Genomic DNA, 20,325 nt, shown 5'->3' on the forward strand with positions numbered 1-20,325 from the left:
GCGGCACTTGTCCGACCTGTGCGATTCCCCCAGGCACTTCAGACACGCGTCGTGGGGGTCGCTGGTTGGCATAGGCTTTTTACAGGCCGCACGCTGCTTAAAGCCCGGCGAACCAGGCATGAGCCCGGTGCTGGGTGCCGGGAAGGGCTACAGCCCAGACCGGCGAACAACTGTATACAATACTATTTACACTACAACTAATTAACTAACTATACTTAACGACCTAACTAACAACTGTAATAATAACGGTAGTTAACAAGGAGAGCTAGGGACGTGGAGGACAGCTATGCCGCGCTCCACAGTTCCAACGACCGACACGGCGGTAAGAAGGAACTGAGGAGCGGGCGGGCTGGCAAGGGTATATATCGAGCGCCATGGCGGCGCCACTCCAGGGGGCGACCTGCCGGCCCACTGGAGTTGCTAGGGTAAAAAAAGTTTCCGACGAACGTGCACGCGCAACGCGCACCTACCTGGAATGGATGTGAGCAATCACTCGAAGAAGAATAAATAAATATAGGTGAGAAATAACAGACCTCAACCCTATTGTCCCTCTGCAAATTTGTGTACACAGAGTCAATCCCTTACCTCTCTCTAAAAGTGCAAAGTTTCAGAGCCTTCAGTGAACAGAAGATTGTTGGGGATGGAATAAATCTGGACAAGGAGAAGAAGCCTGGAGATAAATGTGAGAAGAGAGGGACAGGCAGTAGAAACAAGTCTTGAGGTCTGAGTATAGTCTTCATTGATTTGAGATCTACCATACTATTCTCTAACTAGAAGGGAAAAAATCTATAATGGCAGCAGGCCATAAAAGAGACCCAGTTGGGGAATATTTTAATGAAGTAATGGGTAAGACAGGCATGTGTGCAAAATGCAAACAGTGCAACAAAGAAATGCAAGGCCTCGTTGCTCAAATGAAACTGAAACAACATCATGAGAAGTGTTCCTTCTCAGGAGGAAGCTGCGTTGAAGATGATGAAAGGAATATGTCTGAACATGCAGGATCTTCAGGTTGGTAAACTTTTTTATTTCATACTTCTTTCTTAAGGACTGCCTGTCTTCCTACTGGACTATTCTTGAATTATCATATTTGAGCAAAAAATATAGTTACTCTATGGTAGATGCAGTTGTGATGAAAAATAAATCGCTGAAATAAGCAGACCTTTCTTTTACAATTTAACCTTTAAAGTAGTACTGAGTATCAGGGACTGCAATGAGTAATACTAAACGAGCAGCATGGTGATAATGATTAAATAACTGCATTGACTTATTTTGTTTAGGAGAATCCATCCTCAACAGACAGGATTCTGAAGACCATCCACCTTCAAGATCACCATCATTTTCTATAGTTTCAGAGTTATCTGCCAATGATAGTGTTTCAGTCACATCAAGTATGTCATAGCCACAGTATATTCACCTGTAGCAAAAAAGAAAATCTCCATCATCTAAAAACCACCAGAGGTAAGTTTGTGATAAGAACTGCCAGCAGATTACAAAAAGAGGTAACTGATGAAAAAATTGCCTGATTTGTTTATGCAACAAACTTTCCTTTCCATATGATTGAGAACCCACAGTTCATTAACATGGTTCAGTCATTAAGACCAGGATACAGTCCACCCAACAGAGCAGATGTCGCAGGCAAATTACTGGACAAAGTATATGAAAGAGAAATTGAACATTGTGCAAAAAGGTCTAGAGGGTGAAATTGTTAACCTGAGCCTTAATGGGTGGAGCAATGTCCACAATGATCCTGTTGTATGTGCTTGTGTGACAACAGCAGAAGGGAATGTCTTCCTTACGGAAAACAATTGATAGATCAGGAAATGCACACATAGCAGAATACTACTTACAAGAAGTAGCAGTAAAAGCTATAACAAACTGTGAAAAAAAATTCAAATGTCTAGTATGCAGCTTGGTCACAGACAATGCTGCAAATGTATCCAAGATTAACAGAAATTTGGAAGAGTAAAGAGTCCCAAGCTAACAACATACGGTTGCCGTGCTCATCTGATCCACCTCCTAGCCAAAGACTTCAGTGTTCCAGAAATAAAGGCTAATGTTTTTGAAATTGCAAAATACTTCCCTAACAACCACTTTACAGTAGCTGCTCTGAAACAAGTGGGAGGAACCAAGCTAATTCTCCCACAAGACGTGCAATGGAACGTAGTGGGCTGTTTGGAGCATTATATCAAGAACTGGCCTAATCCGATGACAGTTTGTGAACAAAATTGTGAAAAAAAATAGATGGCACTGTCACAGCCAAAGTTCTCAACACTGGGCTTAAGAGAAATGTTGAACATATGCTGAGTACCCTGGAGCCTATTTCTGAAGCCTTGAACAAAATGCAGGGAAATAGCTGTTTTATTGCTGACGCTGTTGAAATTTGGAAGGAACTGAGTGAGATCTTAAACAATGACAGAGTTAAATTACAAGCATTAAAAAAACAAATGGGACAAGCACTACCTCCAGCTCATTTTCTTGACAATATTCTCAATATTCAGTACCAGGGTCAAACCTTAACTGCTGAAGAAGAGGAGTTGGTTATGACATGGATATCCAGCAATCATCTCTCCATCATGCTAACTATAATAAACTTCAGAGCTAAGAGTGATCCATTCAAGAAAAATATGTTTGCTGATGACGTTTTAAAGACAGTCACATCAGTGAACTCGTAGAAGTCACTTAAGCACTTCAACAGTCTCCGATTCCAAGTGCTTATCTCACTTTTAATAGCAGTAGCTTTTTCTGCGAGTGTAGAAAGAGTATTTTCTTCCTTTGGACTAATTCATTCCAAATTGAGAAATCATTTGGGACCTGAAAAAGTAGGAAAGCTTGTTTTTCTTTTCCAGATTATGAACAAACAGGAAAATGAAGGTGAAGACGGCTGAGTTAGCTGCATAAGCCAATTTTTTAAGTTTCTCATGTTGACCTGGCTGACATAGTTGATTTAAGTTTTGTTTTTTGAGGTTTTTTTATATTCATTTACCTATTTTAGTTCAAAACAATTTTAACAAAAACAAAGCTATTTTAAAAAACTTGAATGTTTAAATTCAAAAATTCATATGCTTGTTTTGTTAAAATATTGTATGTCTGCTGTTGAAGAAAAAAATCCAGAATAAATAATGTTGTTTTAGTTAAATAAAACAAATTTAAATGTCTGTCTGGTGATGTTCTCCTCCTAACACAGCATAGCAAGAAAATCCTCCAAATATTAATGATTGAACTGGAGATATTTATGAAGTCACTGGGAGGTGAACTATCTGCTTCATTTACCTTTGGTAAATGAAATAACCAAACATTTATTCGTTTTCTGATATAGCTGTAAAACTAATCTGAAAAGTTTTCAGAATAAATCACTTTAAAAACATAGGTTTCATTTTTAGAAAGTACACACTATATATCTTTGAGTTGTGAAGAATATGTATTAAGGTTATAATAACCAACAAGAATGCACTTTTCTGTAGAAATCCATGATTAAATACAGTCTTCCTGACTAATGATTTAATGATCCACCCTGATTCTCAGCTTCATATAGAGCTCTATCCTTTTGGTCCAGCCAAGTTGCCTGTGGCACAGGACCCACAACGAGGTAGGCAGTTGTAAAGCCACCTTTCTATTGCCACAGTCCTCAGTTCTAAAAGACAGGTAAGTCAATCCCTCCTGAAGGCAGCTATAGCTCTTCCTGACATGTAACTGTTTCTTCTTCCTGGTAATTCTCCTGTAGCCTATGGTCTAAATCATTCCTGTGGGCAAAAAGTATACCATGAGATGATGACACTCCTATTGGAGCCCACTTTGTACTCAATTCAAACGAGAAGATGAAATGGGAAGAAGTATAAAACAGAAGTAGGAAAAAGATCAAAAATAAGAGATGCATTGTTACAACCTGCATTCATGTGAAGGAACTAAAGCAGAAAAATGGCCCTGGAAGTGTGAAGTTGAAGATTTCCTTACTGCTGTGCTTCTGGTTTATCATGAGCAACAGTGACACCACCCTAAAGCTCTAGACTGATGAACTGAGAATACAGGAAAGATGCACTTAGCCCACAGGCAGCAAGTATGTAGGCTATGTACACACAGAACAAATTTAAAGTAACCTAGTTTCAATTCTTAAGAACTAATTAAAAATAATTCTTAAACTTACCTAAATGTAGCAGTGTAAACTGGGCTGCCAATTCCTTTGCATCTTCTAATGTTGTGCAGAGTTTGTCTGGCATAAAATAACTCTGGGATCCATTTGCAATAGTAGGAATAACTATTTTATATACCAAGAGTACTTTTCCATCCTGACTTGTTGTTGAATATAAATAATATTCTGGTGGTGCCCAGTTATTTTTGTTGCAGTAATAATCCAAATGCATTACTGCAGAACTGAAATGATTGGATTTTAAAGAATACATGCTAATTGGAGTAAGCTTTGTCCCTGGGAAAAATGGGTAAGTACACCTTTCAATTTCAGGGGGGCTTGGACTGTGCTGACCATTAAGACCGAATTGAAAAGATTTGCTGGTTTTCCTAACGGTTTTTGATGACCATCTTCCTTGTTAGCAAAAACTAGAAGATTTTCAGAATTGGGACTAATCTGACCATTAAGATGCTGTCTCCAAGTGCTTTCTTTGTTTACAGGTTTTGCCAGTGTTACCTCAATACTAGCACCATCAATGCATTTTCCATTCATAATTGACATAGCTGCAACTGCATCCTCTCGGTTGAAAAAATGAACAAAAGCATAGTCTCTCAGTTTCTTCACACGTTCAACTGCTCCTGGCTTAAATTTGTTAAATTCAGCCTTAATTGCATCCTCTGTAGTAGAGATCATTAAGTTTCTTACATACAAGACTTTAACCCTCTGCATTGTTTCTTCATCAACTTCTTTCTCTGGGTCTGCCCAGTCTACTTGAATAGTATGTCCCCATAGCTGGAATGTTCCTAGGACAAAAGTAGTATTAGATTTAAGTAACATGCATAATACTGAAAAAAGAAAGCTAAGTGATAAATAATATTCATTAACCATTCCAGGAACCAAAACACTGAAATAAGCCTATGTTATTTATAATACTAAATTTGAAACAATCCATGATGAAATGTTTTATTTGCATTCACTTCGCTAAACAAACACTGCTTGAAAGTATAGAGGTCAATTAGCAAAAAATTCAGCAATGTTCATCTGTTTAAAAAGTACTCAGTCTGCTTTTGTTTAAACTACAACCAGTGCTAGTTTTGCTAAAGATGATTGCTTTTGTGAAATCTATGTATTTTCAATTAGTCAAATATTTTGCCAGTTGATGATGCAATGTATTTTTTGAATAGTCATACTTTGGGGGGAGGAGGGATGGGGAAACAAAATAGGGTGTGTCCATGTTAGAATGAGCCCTGTTAAATTATTTCCCCAATATGCATTAAACAAATTCACAGATCATCATAAAGAATGTTATGTTTTTAAAAAGTTAAAAGATGGTATGGTACTCCAAATTTGTTCTTACATTTGTTGAGTTGGCCTTACTATTTCTCTTATTACTTTTCAAGGCTTAGATAAGTTTCTTTAAAAAGTCAATGCTTCTTGTCTGTGACCAACATAAGACTTTGGGTGAAGTCAATAGTTCTGTCAATCATTTCAATGGGGCCAGGATTTCACACATTTTGTCTTTTTTGTTTCTCCAACTCTGCTTCCCCTGATCTCTTCACTCCTCTTCCTTCCAACTCTCTCCCTTGCTACTGAATCTTTTGCTTTCTCCCCCTTTCCCAATTCCAGTATGTTCATCCCTCAATTTAAAAAAAATCCTTGTCCAGGAGAGAACTAAGCGTGTGTCATGTCCCACAGAAATCAACTGAGTAAGATAAAGGTGGTGTAAGCACAGATCCAAAAGTGGAGATCTATTATAAATGCTTTGATTTATAAATTGCACATTTAATATTAAAATTAAAAGGCTTACCTGGAATTAGCTTTCTTCTAGCCATAGCAGCAGCTCTGTGAGACTCATATTCTACAAAGGCAAAGCCACGGTTTTTAGTTTTGTCAGTAGCACTTGGATAAACAATAACATCAACCACTCCTTCTGTAACTTTCTTCATTTCATCCAAGATTTCTTCTTTTTTTTTCTCTTTTGGAATAGCTCCAATAAATAATCTGCAGTTGTCTAAGCTTACACAGACACCAATAAATTTTCCTGGACGAATTTCATAATTATTAAGGATCCTGATGGCTAGCTGGGCTTCTTCTTTAGTTGTGTACATCACAAAGGCATATCCTCGATTCTCACCACTAAATTCCATCATCAATCTGAATTCATAAATCTTCCCAGCTCTCTCAAAAACAGGGACTAATTCATCTTCATACATATCACGAGGAATCTTTCCCACAAAAACTTCACAGCCACGAGGTGGGGGAGGACCTTCCCAACCTTAAAAAAAATTGTTCAGCAACCAGTAAGTATGAATGCCATAACCACTACTTTCTCAAACAGTATTTCTGATGTATTGATAATGCTGTACAGTATGTTACTAAAGTTATTATTGTACTGATTTATGTCATCTTTCTTAATTCAGCTCTGAAAACAAGACAACCCTGTTCAGCATTTTGGGTTGGTTTGTTTTTTAAGAACTTTTACTAAGTTCAATAAAGCAATTAGAGGAAATACATTTTACATAAATAATTTTCAAAGGTAAATCCCTAATACATTGTCCAAAAAACATCAGTTAAAGTCAAACCTTGTAATAACGCGCCCCGCCATAACGCGAAATCGCATATAACGTGATCATAAGTTGGTTCCCCTTTAAGGCCTAATACCAGTGGTCCCCAATGCCATGGCACCCGCCGAGACATTGATATGCTCCCGCCTAGTGCCCAGCAGAGGAAGAGCCACGGCTCCACACCTGTCGGGGACAGAGAATACCGGCGCCCGCAGCCTTGGAGTTCTGTCCCCGACAGGTGTGGGGCCACGGCTTCTCTCCCATGCTGGGCACTAGGGGCACTAGGCACTGCACAGCAATACACCGCATTGGGGACCACTGACTTAAACTGACCGGCTTGAAAACCCGCTATACTGTGACCCCACATTTATCGCGATGGAATTTTTTGGACCCCAAACATCACGTTATAGCGGGGTTTCACTGTACATTCTACTGTAAGGGAGATGTGTCAGATTTCCAAACTGCACACTTCTCTGCATAAAATGGAGGGTGGAAATTAATCCAAATCCTTCCCAGACTACAACAGAAATATAGTTATGGCAAACATTTCCAGATACCTACTGCTTAAACATACAGAACATGTTCATCCAAATGCTAGCTCTTTTCCTGGTGCTGTGTTTATGAATTGCAAGAGTGTCATACTTCATGAAATGACAACTTCAGCTTCACTTACCTGGCTTTATAAATAGCATCAAATTGATATTAATATATATGAATGAATGTGACCTGTCCATGACTTATACCATAAATACCCTGATTGACTCTTGGGAAGGGGGGACCTTGTGGGGGAGAGGAGCCCGCAGCACCAGCTGCCAAGGGGAAGAGCGCGGTGGGGTTGGGAGCGCATCTGCTGCTACTCCTGCCATGGCTGGGGGAGCCCCATGGGACCAGCAGCTGCCCCGGCCGCCCCAGGATCACTGCTGGGAGCTGCTCAGCTGTGGCTGCTCCCACTGCCCCCAGGACTGCTGCTCAGGTGGTCCTCAGGGCCAGCCACGTCAGTCACTGCTTGGGCAGTCCCCAGGGGCAGCTGCCTGGGGCCGCCAAAGCAGCAGCTGGCTTCAGAGCTGCTCCAGCAGTGGCCGGTGTGGCTGAGCCCAGGACCACCCGAAACAGCCACACCAACTGCTGCAGAAGTTATGGTGCAGAAGTTACAGTGGTTACAGGAAGTCATGGAATCTATGACTTCTGCAACCTCCGTGACAAACATGGAGCCTTAATCATAATTAAATCACTTGTGCACATTCACACAACACTCCTGGTGTCAGTGGAGTGCATCCACAGTTGGTACTCTAGCACTGACAGAGCAGTACGCCATGGGTAGTTATCCTACTGTGCAAATCACTCTCTCCTGCTAGGAGTGGATTACAGTGCATCATGAGGCAAGATCACTGCCCCCCACGATGCAGTTTTCTCCATCCCATAATTCCAAGGGCTTCCAACTGCATTTCATGCTATTTTTCAACTGCCCCTGTAAGCTTTGCACTCATCACAGTGCTGGGGCCCGTCTTGTGACAAGTGTTATGAATGAACAGAAATTCATGCTGCCTGCCCTGCTGTCTGCTATGGAAAGAAATATTTCAAGATTGATGTTGGCATTCACAGAGCAGCTATTGGGCTTGAGAAACAAGCACTGAGTGGTGAGATCAGATTGTGATGCAGGTATAGAATGACATGCAGTGGCTGCAGAACTTTTCTATGCTCAAAGCCACCTCCTCTGAACTGTATGCAGAGCTTGCCCCTCCCCTGCAGCACAAAGACACCGAAATGAGAGCCGTCCTAATGATGGAAAAGCAAATGACAATCGCTTCGTGGAAGCTGGCAATCCCAGACTGCTACCACCCAATCGCGAATCAGTTTGGACTTGGGAAGGCCACCATAGGGATTGTGGTAATGCAAGTGTACAAGGGCATTAATGGCCTTCTGCTATGAAGGACTGTGACTCCGGGCAATGTGCAGGAAATAACAGATGGCTTTATGGCAGTGGGGTTCCTTAACTTTGGCAGAGCAATAGATAGCACATGTATCCCAATTTTGGCTCCAGACCATCTCATGAGGGAGTACATCCAGAAAAAGGGCTACTTCTCTATAGTATTGCAGGCACTGGTAAATCGCTGGCGTTGTTTCACTAACATCAACATGGGCTGCTTAGGAAAGGTGCATGATGCTGGCCTGTATAGACAGCTGCACACAGAAACTTTCTTTCCAGACCAGAAGGTTCCAATAGAGGATGTGGAAATGCCCATAGTGATCCTGGGAAACTCAACTTACCCCTTATACCTGTAGTTCATGAAGCCATACAATGGAAACCTTCACAGCAGCAAGAAGCACTTCAACAACAGGCTCAGCAGGTGCATGATGACGGTAGAATGTGCATTTGGCAGGTTAGGGGTGTTGGGGGTGAGGGGGAAGGAGCGCGCACATGTATATCTGGCTGTAGAGCAGCTGAGTAGAAAGTGCAATGATAGCCATTGTACAATGCCTCGAGGCTACTGTGTGCTTGCTTATGTTTCCCTGTGTCTACAGTGACACAGTGTCACTAATTTTGCCACCAAAAGCTTTATGCCACTCGTCGAGATGGATTTATTATTTCAGCGTAGCACAATGTGGAAGTAGAGAAAGAACTGACAGGGATTTAAAGGGGATTTCAATACATGACAGTCTCTGTTAGATAGAGTCAGGCTAGCTGTAACCCTAACCCAAGATTTGTAGAAGCAAGGATTGTGTGAGGCAAGTGGGAAGTTGTGTGAGAAGTTGTTGCGACCTTGTGTAGACAAATATGAAATGTAGACTAGAGTCTGAAGTGAGAAAAATAAGTTATCAGGATGACCTATGTATAAACAAAATGCAGCTGTTTCTTATTATTGTCTGTGTAGTGTTGCTTATTATTGTTTGCAATAAAGGTATAAATGCTGGCTGTAATTGTTTACTTGTAGAGAGACCTGCCTAGGAGGGGGAAACCCTGTGTCCTAGAGCACACTTTCCCTCTATGCAATTGCTTGAGAATAAAGTATCGGACTTCGCTGCACCCAACCAGAGAGTGAGAACTATGTTCTTCTCCGACAACTAGTTAAATGGGTAGGAGGAGCATTGTTGTGTGTACATCTCTACTATTTTGTCAGCAAACCTACATAGTACAGACAAGGCCTAAGTTTGGATTAGATTTTTACACTTCAGCTATGCATTTAATATAATAGTGATTAACTGTGCTGGCAGTAAAAGAAACTCATATTTCACATGCTAACCCACAAAAGTTGCTTCTCCATACCTCCTCCCCCCTTCCTTTCTGTTTTTTGGGTTCCTGGTTCTCCTGGTGCTCCTTCTCTTTCCCCAACCCACCTCCCAAAAATCCCACACATTTTTGTTCTCCTTTCCTATCTAATGTGGGAGACTGGCTACAACCTTAATTTGAGCTGCCATAATAGATTTTCACTACTCAAGTAGGTTGCAAGCCCACCCCATCCCCAGAAGCCACAGTGAGAATTCTGTTTCATCTCTTGATGGCAGTGGGAGGTGGCGGTGTCTGAGGTCAGACTAACCAACCCCAGTCCAAAAGTGATCTATTCCGTCTGCAAACTTGGCTTCTCCTTCAGAATGGCTAAGCATGAAACTGCTCACAAGTCCTTCAAGCTAGCAGCTGAGCACAGCACAACACAGCCTCCAAGCCTATTGAAGTACTCCAAGGGGTTTAAAAGCCTATGTAAACTTCTCTCTCTCTCTCTCTCACACACACACACACACACACACATTATGCAACAGATAAACTCTGGAGGATTATTCCAAAATAAAGTATCCCAGACTGCATAGTCAAAAAATGGCATTTATCACAAAAAGGTCAAATATTCCATCTCTCTCGTGCTGAAGATCAATACATTTTCCTGTCAAAGATGTAAAGTTCCAAAACAATTGCAAAATTCTCCTCTCCAATTAGGGCTTCAAAATTAATGCACATCCCTATGGCACATTCTCTAGTTATTCAATATTTCAATTGAAGTTTGAGTAGAGGACATGCTTAATTATTTTCTAATATGACTCCTGTTGCTCAACCCTGTAAACATTATGCTGATCTGAACGCGCTATGTCAGGTAATATGTTTGTGGGCCCTCAGGCTGTGCTAGTCCATATCTTGCTCGTGGTATAAAATAGAACAAAAGGTTCGTCCTTGCCGAAACATGAACATATGGCATATTTTTCACTTTGCTGACATATCAAATATGCAAAGGATGCAGAATTTTGTTAATTTGCAGTCTACTGTTTTCTCTCATTATATTCAAAAACTGCAAGAAAATTGTACTCACTTTGCTCATCCCATAATTCTCCAGTTTCACAAGCTGATGCCAAATTAAGTTTCATATATACTTTATATCTGAGTTTATTTATGTTAACAGGTGTCTTATATTTACACATTTGAGAATGTTTGAAGAGACTATAGGTGAATTTTCCTTTGGAAAATATTAAAAAAATTATATCCTATCCCATGTCAAATTTTGACTATGCAACTAAAAATTATACAGTGATTCAAATCCATAGCATATTAAGTGTGTGCACTAGGATCTTTACACTAGTAGCTGTAAGTATTCATACTAGTTTCCATATATCAGTTATTTCAAATTGACTGGAATAACCATTCTGATTTAACTGTCCTTCATTTCAGTCACCCTCAGAACAAAAGAATCTGAATTAAGGGTGCCCCAGGCTGAAGAACAATCTTTCTTAACACTGAAGAAGGGAGAAACCAGACAAATCCTTAGTTGGTGTCAGAAAGTACTCATCAAATCCATGTCTCTCTTCTTTAGCCAAGTTAAGTCTTCACATGCACTGATTATCTGGTATCACCACAGATCTGATATAACGTTATCTTTCACCACTGCATACAAAATATCAGATGTTTTAGAAATTATAGGATGAATTTTGCAGACCAATTTAAATAGTGATCAACATCCCCTTGTAACATATTCTTCCTCTTTGCACACTCTTCCACAACTTAGAATAAATGAGGAAAAAAGCTTTGAAAACTAAATTGCATCTATATGTAAAACAAAGAGCAGATTTGTGGATTATGAGAGGACATACAGCATGGAGAGATGGTAGAAAATGGAAAGAAATACAACAGGGAAAATATGAAAGAGGCAGGCCTGTGAGCCTCCAGAAGGCGAGTAAGAATTTGCCTACATTTTACATGAAAGTTTATCAATAAGTAAGACACGTTACAATAACTTTTGTAAATAATGTTATAGTTATTAAATGTGTACAAACATTACATTTAGTGGACCAGGTGATCCTCATCTCCAGAAAAGTGCCAGAGATGTAACAGAAGAGATAAAAACTCTACTAGATTGAAGACTAACCTCACCCAGCCAAACAGAATGATCTGGCTCCAAATGGATGCTGATAATCCTGGCGGATTCCCTATGCACTGTACATAGGGAATCCGCCAGGATTATCAGCATCCATTTGGAGCCACATCACAAGGGTCTACATAGCATTTCATTGTCCCCAAAGTTACATAGCATGGAAGTGCACCACCTGCATGTTAATAAAGCCTTATTAACATTTAAGACTTCTCAAAGGACTGATCACAGGACAAGGCAGCTAACACAAATGGCAATCTAACACAGCTACCACTTGCCCCAAGCAGGCCTCTTTCCTATGTGCAGATCCCTGATCTGGGGACAGAAGAGGCAGTACAGATTTCAGTCTTCACCAAAAGGGGCAGGTACATGTGCATGCTTTGTATTGTCAGGAAATCATAAAAGTTAAACAATAATGGATCCTTTGTTAACATAACTTGGTTTTTTTTATTGTCACTCTCAATCTAACCAACCAATTAAGTCCTAAATAGACATCAGAAATGAAAATCATGTTCCCATCTCTTCTCTTTTAAGACAATGAACTGATCTAATTGCCTTTTTCAATACACTCAATTTCACAAAACAATTCAAGTTATATACACTGAATCATTCTTTCACAGCTATTCAAAATTAGATTAGCTGGGTGCAAAATGCATTAGGCACTTAATGGTTGCAACGTTAGATCTGTTAGTGCCAAGGGGTTAAAGTTACATTAAAAAAAAATCAGCGAAGCCAAACTACATTGATAGCAGTATCTGTCAGCACCTTCACTGGTCAGTCTGTTCTTACATGTCAAAGAATTAATGCAAAATACATACCATAGTCAGAGACTGAAGCAGCACATCATTTTGCCAAATGCAGTTAGGCTATGTTGTCCTCTGCAGTTTTTGTCATCTGACACACTGCTGGTGCTGTTTTGGAGAATGGTATATTTCCAGCATGGTCAGATTCTGCATTTTTTTTTTCAGACGGCAAAATTTGTATGTGCTACACCAGTGCCCCCAAAACTGTGACCCATGGCTCCCTTGGAGAATCATGAAATCTTCATGGAGAGCCATGAGCGTATGAGAATTCTTTTTTTTGTGGGGGGGGAGCAGATATGCCCATTTTGGGTTTTCCCCTAATTAAGAGACTATTAAACTAAGCTTAGAAATTACTGGGGTCTTGTCCTGCTGCTGCTGCTGCTAATACTGTGACTGGAAGCATCTCCATGCCTTTCACTCCTGCAGGGGGCCTCAGCACAGAAACTTCCTGCTGGGGGAAATATTCATCAGAAATCTCTGCTGAAGGCCCCTGCTGAAGCAAAGTGCAAAGTGCAAAGAAAGGATCCCAGTGCCAGCAACAGCAGCACCAGTTCATTAGCGGGTAGGGGGCTGAGGCAGAGACAGGTGAGTTTTATTTTTATAATGGAACAATTTTTACCAAGTACTAAGCGTACATGTAAGCAAACGTTCAGCTAAAGACGATTTTAATAAAGTTAAACAGAAAAGGAAAGAAATAGACAATAAGGTGATAGTTACATTATGTTTGGGTTTTCAGGTTTGGATACTACTTTGGAAAGTCCACAGCCACAATGTATCATTTGTTTTCCAGCATTACTAAATGAAAGTACAAGGCCAGGGAAACTACAGCAACATTTAGAAAGCAAACACCTAGAATTTGTAAATAAGAGCTGTGACTTTTTCCTTCGGAAACGAGGAGAACTAAGGAGGCAAAAGAGTAATGTCTAAATAAGCAATTGTTCCTCCAAAAGCCTTAGAAGCATCTTATGTTGTAACCATGTAAACTGAAAAACATAAACAAGACCCTTCTACTAGCAACAGACATGCATAGAATTATGATTGGGAAACAAGAAACCATAACACTGAAAAACATTCCTGTGTTAAATACCACAATCCATCAACACACTGATGGATCTTACAGAAAACATCCAGGACCAGCTGACAGAACAAGTTAAGAACAAGATCCTCAATGAATTCACAGTGCACTGATGGGGCAGCAGCCATGATGGGATAGAAGAGTAGGGTTGCAGAATGAGTGAAGAAAGTGGCACCAGCAACAATTTGGACTCACTACATGATTCACCTCCAAGCTTTGACATTTAAGTTGCAACGTGAAGTATGTGAAGCCCACAACAGTTACCAAATTTGTTAATTCCAGGCAGTAAACACATTTTATTATGCTGTGCAGACCCATGGGCTCTGACCACACTCCACTTGTTTCACAGAGAAGTCATGTGGGGAAGTGTTACATGTCTTTGAATTGAGTACCAAAAAAAACAGAATTTTTCTCCTTGGGAAAAAAAACCTTGCAGATTACATGTGTAATGCTGACTTTTTAACTATATTAGCTTACCTAGAAGAAATATTTGACAGACTGAATGCACTGAACCTAATACTTCAAGGAGGAAAGCAAAAATACTAGATATGAAAGGAACCCAGGCAATTCACAAAGCAACTTTGTCTTTGGAATTGCCACATTGAAAAGGGAGTTACCAAGATGTTTTCAGGGTTATCACACTTTAACAGAACAAAGTGAAAGTAATCAAAATGCCACTAAAGACCAAATATTGACTCATTTGTTTGAGTTGTATTCCCATTTTGATGAGTATTTTCATAGATTTTAACATTAATTTTGTTACTGATTGAATTAAAAACAGATTCCCAGTAACACACGACCCCATACTAACCTTAAGTATCACATTGTCAAGTGATCACATATTTAAAATATAATGATCCAGGAATTCTGGATTTCTGTTAGAGGACAGTATAAAGAGCTCAGTGATGAATCCATGAAAGTGCTGCTCCCAGTTATCTTTGAGTCTAGGTTTTTACCTATGATTTGTGACTAAACACATAAATCATTTAAATTTGGAAAACACTGTGGAACCATGCAGTTCAAAATAGGACCATTCTTCTCATTAAAATCTTCAGCTGTGTCCAAACAAGTCAAAAATTCATAATTTTCAAATTATTGTTTTAAAAATTTGGGTTAGATCACATTATATAATTAAACCAACTGAATAGTTAAATAAAGGCCCCAAACCAACCAAACTAGTGGTCCCTCTTGAAATTAGTGTCCTGAGACAGTAAAAGAACAAAAAATTAGTTCTGGGGAGCCACCAAACTGTATACTATCTGTAAGGAAGTTGCAGTACTAAGAAGTTTGGGAACAATGGTGCTATACACATTGTTTGACAGGCTATACTTAACATCTTCAAATTATCAAACATAGCCTTTGTTCTGTTGAATTATGCTTATTGTATTTAAAAATACATCAGGGATGACGTATTCTACCTAAAAGTGTGAGGGGGCCCCACAAAGCCCCACCCACTCCATGATCTCACCCCTGCCCAACCTCTTCCCCTGAGGCCCTGGAAGAGACTGAGAAGTGGACCAGGCCCATGGTGGAAAGTGGGTGGGCTATAGCTGCTTGACCACCCCACTTCCCATCATCCCTGGAATACATTTTTTATTTGGTTTCTGAAACAAGCTTCTAAGGCCTAGATCCACGAAGGAACCTATTGCTACACTCAGCATTGCCACAACTACCATCCAGGAGAATCCTCACCCCAAATTAAGCCCTGTGGCTCCCTATACAATGCAAGGGAAGAGTTAGGCAACTGCAATAGATTCACAGATGCCAGCATACTGAGTGGCAAACCATTAAGATAGCAGGAAATGCTGAGGAGAAAGGCATGTCTGAAGTCCTGTCCATCAAAAGCTAATTAGGCAATATTGGTGTTAGGGATTCACAGCTGTGCACTCTCTCCTGGAATTAGGTGCCTAAACCAGGTAGGCCATTCCTCACAAAATACCAGAGAAAGAAAAAGTGAGAGCAATACCCCCCACCCTATTATACCCAACAGCATAGTGGTTAGGGCACTCATCCGGGAGGTAGGAGACCTGTTTTCAAATCCCCACTCTGCTCAGTTTGGTGCAGGGACTTGAACTTGAGTCTCCCATATCCCAGGAAGTGCTCTAACAGTGGGGGTATGGAATCACCTTGCTCCTGTCTGTCTTTTCTGGTTTCCAGATTGGGCCATGAAAAGAGGAAGAACTGCAGCATTAGCTTGACATACAACTAATGTGGTTCCTAACCCAAATCCTACACACACACACACACACACACACACACACACACACACACACACACACACGTCACCAACTCAAGTGGTGGTCTAAACTTGAGCTAGCTCACCTATGGGGGAGAGGGGGACTTGAAGGCCAAGTGCTGCTGATGCTTGAACTAGTAATACTATAGGGTCTTGGGTCCAGATTTTTAAAGGTATTAGGCATTACTCAGCTCAACATCACAGTGCCTAAATACCTTTAAAAGTAAGTGCCTCAGCTACTACGCACTGCTAATACATACAGGCTATGCTGCTCGAGTAGCATTTTGCAGCACAACTGCTCTCACTCAAGCTCAGCTAACTCAACAGACAGGGCCAGCTTTAGGCCGATTCGCCCGATTCCCCGGAATTTGGCCCCACACCTAAGAGGGCCCTGTGCCTTAGGCGCTTTTTAATTTTTTTTTTTTTTTTTTTTTTATACTCACCCCCGCGGCCCCGCTCTCCCGGCCAGCAATCCAAAGTGCTGCCGAAGACTGGGAGTGCCGCCCGGTGAATACAAGCCCCGCGCCCCCCTACCCCAGGAACTGGGCCCCGCACTTGATAACTCCTGTTGACAGGGCGGGTTTAACTCATGGGTAGATAACTTTAACTAACACTGCAGTGCAGTCAAGCCCAAAGCCACTGAGACTTTCAGAAGTGACCTGCAACTGCAATTGCTATAGAGCATAAATGTAGTTTCCACTATTGTCTGTAATCTTATCAATAAAATCCTTTGTGCTTAATATTCAATTATATTATTCAGCATAAAAACATTTTTTCTTAAAATCTGAGCAAAATTAAATAAGCTCGTTTTGAATTTTCCAAGGAAGAAAAATTGCAATTTCCCTACTTGTTCCAATCAGAAATTCTTTATTCATATAAAAGTGTGAAATTATTCAAAATTTGGCTGACAATCTCATGGTGACTTAAAAAACAAATAAAATTTGAGGAAAACTGATTCAAAATTAAAATCATATTTGTTAAAAGTTCACCATGTTGTGTATGCACACCAGAATTTTAAGTGCATTCTTAAGTGAAGAAGTTGTTATTAATAGGACTATTGATTAATCACAGTTAACTCATGCAATTAACTCAAAAAATTAATCGTGATTAATTGCAATTTAAATCGTGTTAAACAATAAAATATCAATTTAAATTTAGAAGTAGGACTGAGTGGACTTGTAGACGCCGAAGTTTTACATTGTTTTATTTTTGAATGCAGTTATTTTTTGCACATAATTCTACATTTGTAAGTTCAACTCTCATGATAAACAGACTGAACTACAGTACTTGCATTATGTGAACTGAAAAAATACTATCTCTTGTTTTTTACAGTGCAAATATTTATAATCAAAAATAAAGTGAGCATTGTACATTTAGTATTCTGTGTTACAACTGAAATCAATATATTTGAAAAAGTTGAAATGGTATTCTATTTTTTAACAGTGTGATTAATTGCAAAGAATTTTTTTAATCGCTTGACAGCCCTAATTATTAACAAGTCTAAACCTCTACAGACCTGCCACCATTCCTAAAATACACATGGATCCCCCCTCACCCTTAGAACAAAAAGGAAAATTCTAAAATAAATAACTCCATTAATGATTGGTCACATTGGGAAATGAAGCATTAAGTTCAAGAAGTTATACAAGGTAAGATCTTCTTCCAGGTCACCTTAGTCTCACTGTACATACGTTAGTATATAGGCCTGTCTCTTAGCTTGGGATAGAATTTTGGGTTTGATTTTTTGATATTTTTATATCCTTACTAATATGTGAACAAAGAACAAACATACTGTGTGTTGTTTCTGCCTAACAAGATGGCATTTATAGCACAATGAGAAGAGATAAAGAAGAGAGTTTAAGTGTTGCTGGGTATGGTGGGAGCTTAATATACGAGCGTACTCTTGAAGAATGCCTTGATTTCTATCTCAAGACAAGGTCAAGAAACCAGTCGGGAAGGACAAGAGGGGATGAGGACAGGGGAGGCATAAGAAACACAAAATCCAGAGAAAAGGTGACCTTGGCCAATACATAGCCTCACTATTTACCCCTCCCATGGGGACAAAGGAGGTGTTACCAAAGTCCCCAGACTCGTAACCCTCCAAAACAGAACATGACCATAAATCCTAAGGGATCGGACCAGAGGCATGCACTACAGGTATAATTACGCCTGCCAAGAAGAAGGAGGTGGGAAAAAAGGGAACATGGAAGGCTCTGGGGAGTACAGAGCTATGGATATGCTTCCTTGATTAACCCCAATAAACATTGCATTGCCTGCACTTCAGACTTCAGGTCTTCCGCTTTGTCTGCATGACAAGAACCAAGGGAGGGGCAAAGGGAAAGCCCTTAACAATATGATGTATTCTCAATTCCTTGTTTTCTTCAATGTCAATGGTTTAACTGGAAAAAAAGTAAAGGCAGAACTTGGCCTGGTATTTTTATAATTTCAAACAAATGCTCACCTGGTGGAGGACCACCAAATTTTCTTTGTCCATTTTCTTGAACCATGCTGTAGCCAGTCTTTTCCATCAAAGCTAGTAAGGCAGCCTCATTCTGAGTACCAGTTCGGATTCTGCCACATCCATTTGTTACATCTGTACTTTCGTCATGCATACTTGCAATATCTTCAACAAAACATTAAGATAAAATTTAATACAGAATTCCAAACTTAGCCACATACAATAGCTACTAAAAGCCAGAAAAGTAACAGCATAAGTTATTTCAGCTTTACCTCATGAAATTTTTCCCTTGCAGGAGTAAGCTTTTTTGTTCTAAACTAGAAAGTTATTATCTATATATTTTCCTGCAAATATGGTCCCATTTATTACAATAAAATTATGCATGAGAATACAGTACAGATAAGGAGCAATAATCTGTAGGATATAGTCTGAAATTTCTGTTTTATGTGGTTTACTTGCCAATAGAGTGTCACAGGGTAGCCAAGTGCAGTGCTTTCTGCCACAGTTTCCCCGAATGTCATTAATAAGTTCACCAAGGCTTTACGTAAGGAACAATGCCCCTTCTGAAGGGTCTAGTTTATTAACCCAAAACCCAATGAAAATATAAGTAAGACTTCACCCCAGGATCTCAGAGTCAGGTATCAGTGTATCCATTCCCACCTGGGTCCACCATTCCCTCTCAACAGGGTTCTCAGCTCAGTACCTTTCATGGACTCAGGACTCCTGCCACTATGGAGAACCAGCGGTCTGCAGAGATCTATTCATTGCAGCTCTTCTCTGAGGGAGTATGTAGTTCCTGACAGGCTGAGCTTCCTGCTACTGTGTGGGAGTTTCCTATCCTCAGAGGACAGCTTCCAGGCCCTTGCTCCATTTACAAATCCCCCCAAACGCATGAAATAAGGACCCTTATCTTTTTAGTAATACCGTCCTGGATTGCAAACTGCCTTACTTATATCCTTCATTAAAAGCTGTTACAAGTGACATAGTTCACAATTAGGTGGTATTTTTGAAGCCTGAAAACTTGTAAGGGAACCAGAGGGTGCAGTGAGGCAACAGTGAGGCAAGGTCAGACTGGAGTCAGGACAGCATCTGTTAGAACTCAGGATGCATTTTGCTGCCTCTGAACATTAATTACTACTCGCTTTCTTCAAACATAGCCTATTTTGTAGCTCTCAACATAACTTTTAAAAAGTTTGAAAAAAGTGGAGTAAGTAATTCTATCATCATAAACATTTCAAGTCAGCATGTCATGGTACAACCTTAACTCAGTTTAGAAGGATTTAAACTAGAGTACTTCAGTTTCCCCATAATATTTAAAACATGATCAATTCCAACCGGTCTTTAAAGCAAAGTTCAACAATTTTAAAAACAGTCAAATGATTTTTTTTAAATTTCTATTAACAAACTAAGTTTGCTAATTTCACTACTATAATTTTAATGTCAACAATGTTTAAAATGAGCAAACCAGTTCTGAAGCAGAGACTGACACTGTGCTTACACAAGTGAACATAAAAACATAATGCGTACATGCTTAATATACAATTTTAAAATACTAAAACGAAAGTCAGAAGTCAGTCATTTTTTCTATGCAAGCAAATGTCCTACTCCTCAAACAAAATTATTAGATAGATTAAGTAAATTAGATGAATATTTATTATTCCTCAAAATTTTAGGGAAAGCATTTTGTATGAAGATTTTTTCTAGGAACAGTATTTTCT

At 39.8% G+C, this 20,325-nt stretch overlaps 1 protein-coding gene and 1 long non-coding RNA gene across 2 annotated transcripts in view; one reads left to right on the forward strand and one right to left on the reverse strand.

Moving 5' to 3' along the window:
- The window catches only part of RBM46 (RNA binding motif protein 46), a 44,315-nt gene that overhangs the window by 21,683 nt on the left and 2,307 nt on the right, over positions 1-20,325 (reverse strand). Inside the window, 4 exon segments of the mRNA XM_030564086.1 lie at positions 4,142-4,493; positions 4,496-4,926; positions 5,931-6,398; positions 18,611-18,772. Coding sequence (XP_030419946.1) covers positions 4,142-4,493; positions 4,496-4,926; positions 5,931-6,398; positions 18,611-18,772 — 1,413 coding nt within the window.
- On the forward strand, positions 1,320-11,598 carry LOC115652266. The gene is made up of 3 exons (XR_004000592.1): positions 1,320-1,416; positions 9,404-9,409; positions 11,588-11,598. It is a non-coding gene; the product is annotated as an uncharacterized LOC115652266 (long non-coding RNA).

This window comes from Gopherus evgoodei, chromosome 5, assembly GCF_007399415.2.
Source record: "Gopherus evgoodei ecotype Sinaloan lineage chromosome 5, rGopEvg1_v1.p, whole genome shotgun sequence".
Taxonomy (NCBI): domain Eukaryota; kingdom Metazoa; phylum Chordata; order Testudines; family Testudinidae; genus Gopherus; species Gopherus evgoodei.